The sequence below is a fragment of the Sinocyclocheilus rhinocerous genome, unplaced genomic scaffold, assembly GCF_001515625.1.
Source record: "Sinocyclocheilus rhinocerous isolate Xijiao unplaced genomic scaffold, SAMN03320098_v1.1 scaffold140, whole genome shotgun sequence".
Classification (NCBI taxonomy): Eukaryota; Metazoa; Chordata; class Actinopteri; order Cypriniformes; family Cyprinidae; genus Sinocyclocheilus; species Sinocyclocheilus rhinocerous.
In genome coordinates, this window is record NW_015642053.1 from 3,586,280 (window position 1) to 3,599,215 (window position 12,936).

General features: G+C 35.5%; 1 protein-coding gene across 1 annotated transcript in view; it reads left to right on the forward strand.

The window, feature by feature from the left end:
• Positions 1-2,999: 2,999 nt before the first annotated feature.
• LOC107755533 (ectonucleoside triphosphate diphosphohydrolase 1-like) overlaps positions 3,000-12,936 on the forward strand; it is a 20,828-nt gene continuing 10,891 nt past the window's right edge. Inside the window, exon 1 of the mRNA XM_016572371.1 lies at positions 3,000-3,298. Coding sequence (XP_016427857.1) covers positions 3,283-3,298 — 16 coding nt within the window. The 5' untranslated portion in view covers positions 3,000-3,282. The remainder of the gene's footprint in view (positions 3,299-12,936) is intronic.

The window sequence follows — 12,936 nt, forward strand, 5'->3', positions numbered from 1 at the left end:
GATAAGCCTATAAAAGATGCAAAAGCACTGAACAGCTCTTTAATGTCTCACTAAAGTAGTTTAAAACCAGTATTTCAGAGAATAGCCTACCACTCATAACCCACAGAAAGCATCTCATTCAGCTGAAACATCGCATTATGCACGCTTTTATCTTAGAAATCAAATGAAATTGACAACTGTGCTGAGTGTTCTTTAATGAGACTTCATATGTGTTAAGAAATCAAATTATTGCACAAGAAGAGTTACAGCGACTCGGATTATCTGCATTTTTTTTCTCATTCTGAAAAAAAAAATGCTAGTGTTCTTTCCATATCTTTTGGGAGACACAGAATCCAGCCCTTACAAAGACCTGAGATGACTGAACACCTGAGAAGAGATGATGCCAACCCCTCAGAAGACCTCAGATGATGCCAACCCTCAGACAACATACAAACTACCAAATTTTGCTATAAGTTTGATTGCAACATATAATCATTGCTGTTAATAGTGTAGTGTTCACCGTCTGTTTGATTGCATGACATTAACTAACTGCTTGATTTTTACCGTACATTTCTGCCATATGGACATCAACTTGAGATAGTCACCACTGATAAGCTATTACTAAATATAATGTAGAAACATTAATTTTCTGTAAAGCTGCTTTGCAACAATTTGCATCGTGAAAAGCGCTATACAAATAAATAAAACACAGCAGAATGTTTTGAAAGTTGCATTATGAAGCTGTTCTGCAGCATTTGTGATGAGCTCAAAATTAATTTTTAACATCAATATAACTGACTTGCACTACTTATTGTTCAAGATGTGTACCACAAACGTCCTTTTAATGTGCAGCAGGAAACCTTTTTGGAGGGAAAAGTTTCTCCAAAAGGGAAGCAGATGGTTGACATCATTGCCAGACAGCTATTATAGTGAGACTGCTGGCTTTGAATCACCATCTGCAAAGTTTACAAAGTTTAAAGTTTACTTTTTCAAGATTGGTTAGTGCCATTAGAATCATTGGGGTTCATTTAATAATACTTTGTCAGTTACACTTCAATCCATGGCATGAATTGATATACAGAGATCTGTGCAGTAATGGTCGGTTACACTTTTGACCTCATGCTAAAACAACACTTATTTCTAACAATCATTTATATGGTGTCTTGGAAATAATCAATGGCTTCGCATGAGAAACTCCTTTACTAGTTAGGCTCTTTGGGAGCTCATAACAATAGACTGTGGGGTGAGACAATCACTGAAATCCACAGGGTATTTTTATGGGAAGGTCACAGACAAAATAAGACAAAGGTTTGTGTGGTCCACCATAACACTGAATGAATCCATATCCTGAGAACGTAAAGTGATTAATATGCTCTCGTTTTCAAAGGTTTCCTAACACATGTGTTATTTTTGCTCCAGTCAGATATTTCAGTCCAGTTACATTGTTCCATTACCAGAAAAAAAAAATGACATGGAAACAAGATGAGGCACTTGATTATGTTGTTACCATCCAAATACAGGGGATATAAACATGCACCAGGAAACAGCTTTCTGAAGGTTTAATTGAAAGAGTATGCTGTTCAGTTCTGTTTCGGGGACCCCAGGAAGTCATGCAGACGATGCATTTTCTTGTAAGGAAAGTTCTATAGGGATCAAACTTTCAAAAAAGTTATGTATTTTGCATTTGGTATCACAGAGGTCCCTTGTGTGTTCTAAATTTATAAGGGCAACTAGTTTCCACTCAGACTGACCACGTTCCAATGCATTTCCACTGTTATGTAATTGCTCAAAGACTTTTATTGTTCTAAACACATTTGAAATATCTCTCACAAACCTTAAATAAAAGCCAAAACTGCATATTATAACTATGTGTGCCTTTGATCTTGAGCTTAATCTTTTTTTAGGAAGCACTACTCACTGTATCCGACAAAGACAAGCACTGCAATGCAATGAAAGTGACTCAAGACACAACATGAGAATGATAGAATTTTTAATTTGGGTGAACTATCCCTTTAATTAGCAACAGCTGATCTCAGGGAAGCTGTGCATGCACTGCTCTTTCAAGAATGCCTAGAGGACAGACTAGCATCTGTGTTTCTTAGCATTCAAAAGGAAAACATTTATAAATTGCGACATCATTGTTCTCTTGCCCACACACACCTACTTAAAAGTGGTTTGTCATTTGGTTTCTCTGGTTGAGGAAGTGAAAATGCTGCAAAAATGTCTTGTTTTTGTACAACATCCCATTTTCTTGAAAACAGCAGGCTTGCGTGTTATTTAGTCTCAGCAAATCATACTTACTACAAATAGTACAACAAATATCAGCAAATGATGATGTGCCCAGAGGCATCAGCAGATATATGTGCACAGCATTATATATGCATATATACATATATACACGTGTATATATATATATATATATATATACATATATACACATGTATTATGTATATATAATTTACTCACCCTCATGTCATTCCCAATCTGCATGACATTCTGGAATACAAAAGGAGATATTTAGCAGTATGTCTAAACTGCTCTTTTTCACACCATGAACATTTCATTTTAGTGAACTATCCCTACATTTACATACTGTAATACTATCCAAGATAAGCCTCAAAAAGTCTCATATTTCTCACGTTCTATGTCAATGATATTATTAATTTCCACAAACACCTCTTCCTGTCCCCAGGGCAACACCTGCGTGAAAGACCCAGACACAAACAGAGAGAACAAAAAAGTAGAGAACAAAACATGACTTTTGTTGTGTGTTGATGTTTTTTTATGACAACCAAGAGTGACAGAGCTAGTTGTAACCCAGAGAGAAACAAAAATGCCTTTGTTTCTGGTCAGAGCTCTGGCAAAAGTGGTACAAAAACGGTTAGTGAGGGAGAGTGTGGATAATGATACTGTAAGGTAAGCTCTCTCTCTCTCTCTCTCGCTCTCTCTCTCTCACACACACACACACACACACACACACACACACACACAGAAACACTCTTTGTCAGGGTCTTTGTCTCTCTCTCTTCACACACACACACACACACATACACACACAGTTGAGAACAGAGAGGTAACAGGCAGATCGTTAACATGGTTGGTGGTGGAGGAAGGGAAGGAGGGAGGGAGAAAGCTTGGCGACTGGCCCGCCCACTCATGCCCCCTAGCCTTATAAAGAACCTCAAAATTGGGAAAGACCCTCTAAGAGAGCAGAGCCAAACACCCTAAACAGCACTCAGAGTTGGGACGAGTCAGAAAGAGGGCGAGAGAGAAAGAGAGAGAGGATTATAGGACGCTGCATTCATGGATGAACAAGGAGGTGAGTCTATGACATCCACTCACATGAACACACACTTCACCATACTGGGTTCACGGCAGGGCAGGATGTAATTTGGAAAGGAGTGCACAAAGGAAGGAAGAAAAAACTATGCAGGAGCACTATAAAAACACTCCAAATGATCTGATTTCCTGGATGTTTCTTATGCTAAATTAAGTTTTCTTAAAAAGAAGATTAACTTAAAAGTATGGTTCTGTTGAAATTGATTGTCCTCATGCATGTTTGTGTTAACTTTAGACAGACAGTTCAAGAACCATATGGTTTTTAGTTTCACAATGCTTTTTTTTTTTAAATTACAGATCTGTTGTTTGCTGCTAACTAATTAACTAATGCAGTAATTAAAAAAAAATGCATTGTTTAAATCAGTGACATGCTCGATATATAAATTCCAGATAGACATCATACATTCTCAGATAAGCCTAAACGCTTTAAAGAATCCTTTGAAGCATGCTGTCAACCTGTCAATAAGTTCAAAAGTTCATGCATCAGATTTATTTACGACCTCTAAGAAACGCTATTGTAGATCAGGAACTGGTAAAGTGGCTGGATAATCCAGTATTGTTCTGAGATCTCGCAGTACATTCGGCTTAGACATGTAAACAGATTATAAGAAGCAATGTAAATAAAGGAAGATTAAAAAAATACAGGAATCCACTGCAGTCTGCATGGTTGTCCGACGCATCGGGTTTCAGCATCTGGTGTCCATCTAACCACTTTAGCAGCAGGAGCCTGTGAGAGTTTGTGAGGGACTGAGAGCACCGAGGCATCGTCAAAGAGGAAGAGAGAGAAAAAGATTTCTTCCTGAGAGTGGACAGGCCATCTGGTAGTAACAAAACATCCCCCATTGTAACCATGACTAAAATGTATTTAAGTAAGTTGCAGCTGCATTATATCTTATGGAGTTTTGCATTCTTGCACGAGGCAAAGAACTACCGGAATGTTTTCGTTAAGAGAAGTACTGTTCTGTTTTCACATGCAAAAATGAGGAAACTCATGTACTCACTGTGCCATCTTCCTATGTCTGCAGTTAGTGCCTTGAGCAAACTAAACTTCCTGTATAGCTGACACAACAAGGTCAGCGCAGACGTTCCTCATTATTCCAGTCATGTGCACTTGAGGAAGTCCCACCCCTCCCACACATGGGGCCTCTTTTGGAAACCTGTATGAAGTGATTCCCTTTTATTTACAGGGCTACTTCAAGAATCTTTGGACAAAATGAGCTTTTAAAAAAGTGTAAAGTATTTTATAAAGAGTAGAAATAACAAGTGAAAATGACACTTCAGGTGGTCCCATTAGTTAATGTTAGTCAATGCATTAATATTAACAATGAGCATTAGGCTATACAGTCTTTATATCTTTGCTAACATTAATTAATTAAAACATGACTTTTCATTGTTAGTTCATGCAAGTTTAGGTCCAATAAATCCTAGATATTCATCCCTGCTTCAGTAACACTTTAGTAAAGGGACCAATTCTCACTATTTGTCTTATGGGTTAACATGAGCTAAGATTAATACATACTCAAAGTATTTTATGCATGTAGTTTTTTGTAGCCTTGTTGTAAATTGTTACCAAATATTGTTTGCTATTATTTAAATATTTACATATTTAAATTAGAGGAGAAATAGGGCATATTGGAAAATGTTGCATGCAAAATGGCTTCTTTGTAACCTCATAATGAGGTACATTGCGTGTCATTGTAAATGGCTTGCGTGGGTACAGGGCTCTGCAATCACACCTCACTAAGATCTTGCACTACATACTGAAGATCTGTGAGTGGCATGTGGGCTGAGTCAGACCCCAAACGCTTCACCACTGTCCCGAATGCTAATGTCAGAATGTGGTCTACTCATGACACTATCCGTGAGAACATTTGTCATAGATAAACTGTGCACCTTATCACTTTTCTTTAATCTATTTAGAGGAATATTATTAAACTTTTAATATATATTAATTCCAGCTAAACTAAATGCATGTTGAACTTACCTCAGCTCAGTAATGAATAAGATTCCTGAGATATACTGCCCATCTGACAGTTGTACCTTTTCAAACATGAAAGATGTGAATCATTGTGAGAATTTAGACTGAGTAATAAAAGCATCTTTACTGAAAGTTCAAGTAATCACCAACCACAAACCACTCACCAGAAGCTGACTATCACCGGGTTTTAGAAGTTAAGGCCAAGTCAGCTTCTTGTTGTCAATTAGTTTGCTGCCAAATAAAACAAAAAGTCTCCTCTTTGAAAAAAGAAAAGCTCCCAGAGTCTCTGATATTAAAGGGGTCATATGATGCTGCTAAAAAGAACATTATTTTGTGTATTTGGTGTAATTGATGTGTATTTCAAAAATGATAATTTTCAAATAAAAAATCGGAATGAATGAATGAATAAAAATAACTGTGGCATTATATCTGTTGCTGAAGCACCAGCTTTCAAATGAATGACTCTTATGACGCTTATGAAACTTTCTTGCTTAATCAAGCATTTGGCTCAAGGCCCATTTGACTGCCAGGAAAAAGCACATTTCATGTGTCCCTGGAGCATCTCTCTACAACGCAGTGCTTCCACAGTTTGCTTTAAATAAATCAATCAAAGTCACTGGTTTAGGAGTGGGGTTAACATGCTCAAACAGATTGCAAGTGTTACCTTACACAACAGCAAAGAAGACATGCATTTGAGTGGGTGGTTGTGAAGTGGAAATGAATGAGAAAACTATGATAAAACAAAAAATTAATTCCAGACTATTTCTAATACAGGAAATGAGTATTACACAGCTGTGCTTGGGCTTGGCTGGTCATGTCTGAGCAAAGAAAGATGCCACAGTAAAGGAAATATGTTCCTTGTTGTCGAAGATTAATTATAATTGTGATGACATTATTAATTCTTTCACAGTCAGGCTTCCTTGATATTAGTTACATAATTAATTTTGATGAATTTACTTTTGTGTGTCACTCAAAATTATTTGTTAGTGTTAAGAGATTAAAGTCTCTGTGTTCCACACAGGAAAGTCTGTAATTTTCCATATTGATTGATTGATTTATTTATTGACAGGTTTTTTTCCCCATGTGTTTTTGACTTACATGTTGCACTGTGCTGTGTTTTAGGAACCATATCCGTAAACTTAACAAACAATGTCCTGGCAGAAAATTACCAATACCTCTTTTTTTTTGTATTACATATACAATGAAGTGCCTTAGTAGGGGTGAGGGAGCATATACGACAAAAGAAAAAAGTTTTCAAAATCTCAAAATTTCAAAAATATCCTACACTGTTAGAAAAAAAATAAATACCAGATTTACCAGAGCCAAAACAAATCCTTCAAATTAAAAGAAATAGTTTACCCCAAAATTAAAATTTTGTCATCATTTACTCACCCTCATGTTGTTCCAAAACTGTATGAGTTTCTTTCTTATATTGAACATAAAAGAAGATATTTTGAAGAATGCTGGTAATCGAACAGTTGATGGTCCCCATTGACTTCCATAGTATTTATTTTCCTATGGAAGCCAACAGGTACCAACAACTGTTTGGTTCATCAAAATTCTTTAAAATATAAGAAAAGAAATAAACTTACAGGTTTGAAACGACATGAGGGTGAGTAAATGATGACAACATTTTCATTTTTGGGTGAACTATTCCTTTAACACAGTTCATTGGTCTGTATTTTAACAGACTTTTAGTGTGTAAGTATATGTTGTAAACAGTGCAACTTAAGGAAATATATTAATTTTAAACCTTAAAAAGCCAAAATATATTACAAATTGGACTGCCAGGGGTGGTAAAATCCATTTTCAATCTTAAAAATACATTTTGCTTTAATGCATATATACATATTTTGGATAGATGTATTTATGTTGAAAATATATTTTAAAAATGGCCAATAAATATGACCTAATTGAATAAAATAAATATCTTTAAAAAGATATTTATGCAAATGTATTTATATAGCAATATATTTCTGACCATTTTTGCAATATTGTGAAATATTTATAAAATATATCTGTACTTTTTTTTTTTTTTTTAAATATACTTTTTGCAGTATGGGATGTTCTGTCTATAGTCATTTTACAACTCAAAGCTCACTTCCTCTAACCTCAAAACAGCTTACAGCAGTTGAAATAAACATCCTTTTCTGGTAGAACAAACCTTTCAGGGAAGACCATCCTGAAATGTATACATCACACTTTACGTGGTCACTTCATTTCATACACTGCATGGGGAATATTACACATACAGGATGTGTAGTAATAACTCCATATAGTATAGTGTCTCCTAAAACAAATAATGGATGTCATAACTATGCCTTTCCTGTTATGACAAAAACATCATTATCTTTGTTTATTTTGAAGTTCAAAGCACAGATCTTAACCACTTTCCCCAAACGATAATTCTAAAGAAGAACACTAAGATTGAGCTTTTTTTACATATCTCTCTTCTCTAGAAGGTTAGTTGAAGACAGATTCAAATACATCTGCTGGGAATCTGTCCTCTTCAAACATGTGTTTGTGCTGACAAGCCTATGTTGACCACAAGATCACACTGGCACATGTTTCAAGGGTGTGACAAAAGCTATTCTCTCTTATGGAAAGTATGAGTGCAAGTTCTCTAAACCACTAAACCTAACGCTTCTTGGCTCATTTCTTGTCTTTATCAGTCTGTAAGACTGAATGAACCACATAATGTGTAACCTAAGCCCATTGATCTAAAGAGGCTTCTTGGCTCACATAATAAAACAGTCTGATTGCTTTCGAATGGACTTTACACTATTAGATACTATAGCAAAGAGGCAAGAAAGGCACAATTTATGTTATTACCGTTCTAAAAAAAGCATCACACACAGAGATGAATAGGAAATGAACAATCAATGGAAAAGCATTTGTTACTGTAAATCTTTCATAACTGCTAGCTAAAAGCCTACAGCATGGTCAAAAATACTTGTCATGATGAGATATTGTAAGATGTCATCAGTTTGGATCAGGCGTATTATTCACACCCCTCACTTTTGGCTGATGGTGCTATTTGTGGGATTCACACTTGCCAGCTGAGAATTAGTTTCCAGATATTGTTTAACATCCAATCTGCTTATGCTTAGCATGCATACTGCATTGTCTGTTAAGAAAAGCTATATGTGCAACGCATTGAGGACATACCAAAGGGTCGAGGTTGGGATGTTTAGCTTTGTCTAGTTAGCCCCTGCTAGTAGATGCAATAATTACACCATCTTGACCATTTTCCCCACTCCTTTCCTGGTAAGAAAAGAAAAAAAATTAACCTGAGTTTCAAAAGCCACAAAATCTACTTAATTCCAACAACGAACTACACAAAAAGCAAAATACCCAAAAAATCAAACATTTCACCCCTCATGCACATTATCACGTCTGTCAAAAACATACTGTAGGCTGGTTGTCGGTTGGAATGTTAGAACTAAAAACATCGACACACTCATGGGCATCAATCGCTTCACTTAATACATCCTGGCTTAGAAATAAATAATTATTCACATAAATCGCAATAGGACTGGATGGGCAGGCAAACTCATGAAACACACTTGAAGCTAATCAAGGTTTTCAGACTTACTAGAAAATTCCAGGTAAGTGTGTTGAAGCTGGATGGAGCTAAACTCTGCAGGATGTTGGCCCTCCAGGAGCCTGATTGCAGCCTCTGGCCTACATATGCATTTTGTTCTTCATTTTTTCCTCTTCTCAACTTCTCAGTTGTTTAAAAGATTAAGGCAATTATCAAAGTCTGATTGTATATATATTTCATATTATTATAATAAATATTGTACCACTGGCTCAAAATGTTCTGCAAGCTCATGAGCAAAATCAAAAATCACAAAACCATCTTATACACTATATCTCCAGATAACTACAGACCTCCTTGAGCCATATGGATATTTACAGTTGTTGTCTTTGTAATCTAATCCACATTTGAAGGAGGGATAGAATTTCATTCTTTCATTGTCTGAAAGACAAGCTACTGTCTATGAAAACACAAAACCACCCAAAGACATTACAACCTGACACCTTTGATAACACGCTTTCTCACGAATTTAATTATCATATATTACTAAAATGTATCTTTTATAAAATGACAATAATAATAAAAATGTAATTTTAGATTTAGTTTTATAATATTAAAATAAAATTTTACATGAAAAACATATTATTATATTAAATGTTGTACCAGTGACTCAAAAAGTTCTGCAAGCTTATGAGCAAAATCGACAATTTAAAATCATAAAAGCATCATATACAGTATATACTATATCAGATTGTGTTTTTTTTTTCAGATAAAAAAGATGTGTATTTATAATCATTTTCCTTGTAATCTAAAGCATAGTTGAATGAAGAATAGAATTTCATTCTTTTGTTGTTTGAAAGAAAAGCTACTGTCTATTTGGTTCATGATAACACAAAACATCCCAAAGACATTTGAAAACCTGACACCCCTGATATCCTGCTTTCTCACGATTGTGTTGCCAGAACCACCGTCAGAGTTCACTATGTAGGGTGTGAAGTGATATGTACCAATATTTACCATGTCTCAAGAGTGTCACATTGACTTGGATTACCTCATACAAGCTTACTTAGGCACCTGAGGCGTGTTAGTGCAGGTGAGTGTTACAGAGAAGACATTAAACCTGACGTAACATGTTTAGTCATGGATTTGGACTACAGTGACTCTTCAGGCTGATGAGACTAATAAACGCTGTCAGTGCTGTACTATGCTTTCAAAGGATTTAGTAGATGACGACAATGTCTCAATTATGGCTGATCTATGCAGGAATTTAGAGAAACACTTCGGGTAGAAAGAAAGTCTGTTTACTTGAGAGCATGAGTGTGCATTGACGTCTCTCTGGTGTTCCAGTCAATAAAACATTCACAGCTGAGACATGTAGGTTGCTATACAAACATCCTCTGGAAGACCGTCATTTCACAAAGAAAGCTTTTTTTGCGTTTCCCTTTGCTCAAGAGGAAATGAAACTTAGTTTCATAATGAAGTTTGGTTAAGTAAAGCAGGAGACATGCCACTGATGTTGGAGGTCAGGGGTGATGCATTTTATCTGGGACTGGTGTTTGGAAGAATGCAGTGAACATAGAGCAGAAGAGAAAGTGTCCATAAAAGACCATTGATTGGGTTGTTTGTTTTAATGTTATTTTGTTAGCATATAACAGTGGTCCTGTTGTTTTTCTTCACAATCTGCTAATGTTCTGTACTGTCAAGCAATGTATTCCCAAGAGGCCTGAAGGGAAAATAGAGTAGGATGTCTTGATCAGAAGTGAAAAGCCATTTTCCACATGAAAATGTTTGCGCTGCTGCTTTATATTTTAACCAAGGCTTAAAATTACTGCATAAAATAATTAAGAATTATTCCTTTAAATAATATGAATACTGCAAAATCATGCATGAAAAACAACAAAACTATGTAATTTTAATCTTAGTGTTCAGAGCAATAAAACAGGGCTGTTCAGAATTTGTAAGTTATTCCAGAAGGTTAATTAACCATTGGGCTTCCTCCTTCCTCTTTTAATTACCTGTACCACATGGAAAAATGAAAATTTGCTGAAAACTTGCTTTCAAGCTATCCAAGGTGCAAATGAGTTTGTTTCTTCATCAGATTTGAGAAATTTAGCATTACATCTTTTGCTAACGAATTGATCCTCTGCAGTGAATGGGTGCTGTCAGAATGACAGTCCAAACACAATTCACAAGTTATTAACACAACTCCAGTAAAGTGAAAAGCTGTGTGTTTGTTATAGACAAATCCATCATTAAGACGTTTTTAAACTCAAACATTGCTCCCGGCTAAAATATGAGTCCTCTATTCGAAATATTGCTTTCTCCAGTGAAGAAGTAATTTTGTCTGAATCGGGAGAGAAATATGTACAGATCAAGCACCATTTACAAGCTAAAACAGTTGAGAGGACAATATGGGGGATGGACTTTTGCCACTGTAAGGAGCATAATTATGGATTATGGACTCAATTTGCCTTATTTGTTTGTACAGCTGTTCTCCTAAGTCAGTATCTTGATCTGCGCATTGTGCAATATGACATATAACATATGTTTAGATTTAAATCTGCTTAGTCTGCTCAGTTTTTACATAAACAGACCAGTCAGGCCTGGATATTTTCATTTTATATCCTGTATCTTATATCTTTCATCTTATATCTTATATCATTTTCATCTTATAGCCTCATAGTATATCCTATATGTCTTCATTTTGATGTGGGTTTGGATATTTAGATCTGTCTCTGATCTGTCTCTTGCTGTTTAAGAACTCAGCAGTGTTCCCTTGCAAATACCATTGTATTATAGCTCTAATATACAACAGACAGCAACAGATAAAAGACCTACACTAGCATTCAAAAGTTTGTGGTCAGTAATTACTCCTTTTATTCAGCAAGGACGCATTCAGTACGTACATTGTTACAAAGGATTTTAAATAAATGCTGTTCTTTTGAACTTTCTATTGAACACAGAATCTGAAAAAAATATTACAGTTTCCACAAACAAATACTAAGCAGCACAACTGCTTCAACATTGACAGCATACTAGAATAATTTCTGAAGGATTGTGTGATACTGAAGACTTGAGTAATGGCTATAGAATTCAGCTTTGTCATCACAGGAATAAATTACACGTTAAAATATATTACAATAGAAAACGTTTTTGATCAAATGAATGCAGCCTTGGTGAACATAAGAGACTTTTAAAAAATCATTAAAAAACATTTAAAAATCTTCCAGACCCTCTTATATAACAGTGTTTTCATTGTGTCCAGGCAAAACTGCAAATTATCCAAGCATAATCAGTCTTTCAATTCAAGGAAAGAAACCAAGAAGGAACCTGAAATAACATTTAAATAGACTGAGACTGATCACTTCACTCTAAAAATGGCTGGGTTAAAAATAACCCAATTGGCAACCCAGCGCTGGGTCAATATTGGACAGAACACGTGCTGGGTTAAAGTAACCCAGCATGCTGGTTTACACATTTTAACCCAGCAGGCTGGGTTGTTGAGAAAACCAAAGAAATAGTAATTTTTACCGTTTGCATTTTTGTGTTTCTGGGTTATTCTTGCTGGGTTATTCTCATAATTTCACCTATGCTTACAAAACAATCATGGATTAATAAATAATGAAGAATACAGGTTATTTAGATGGTTAAAAATTATTTTTAATGCCATCTGACATTCACAAATGTGTTAAAATTTGTACCAGTGACAAACGACAAGCAATTTTCTTCTTTTTTTTCTTCCAGCAAATGCAAAATTCACAGAAATACAGTTGCAATACATAAGAAAATTAGTTCTGAATGACATGTGTCTGTCTAACTGTTTAACTATTACATTTTCAATTCAATTCAAGTTTATTTGTATAGCGCTTTTCACGATACAAATCGTTGCAAAGCAACTTTACAGCAAATTAAGTTTATACAATAGAAGATAGTGCCCATGTTGCTAGTCATTTATCGTCTAGTTCATGTGTACTTATGGGAACACAGAGCAGTTGAGATAAATCAGGCAGGTTATTTGTGAATCTGTCTTTGGTGGCTGGAACAATAGTTCTGCCCGGACGATAACGCGGAGCCATATAGTTAATATCAGTAATATGCA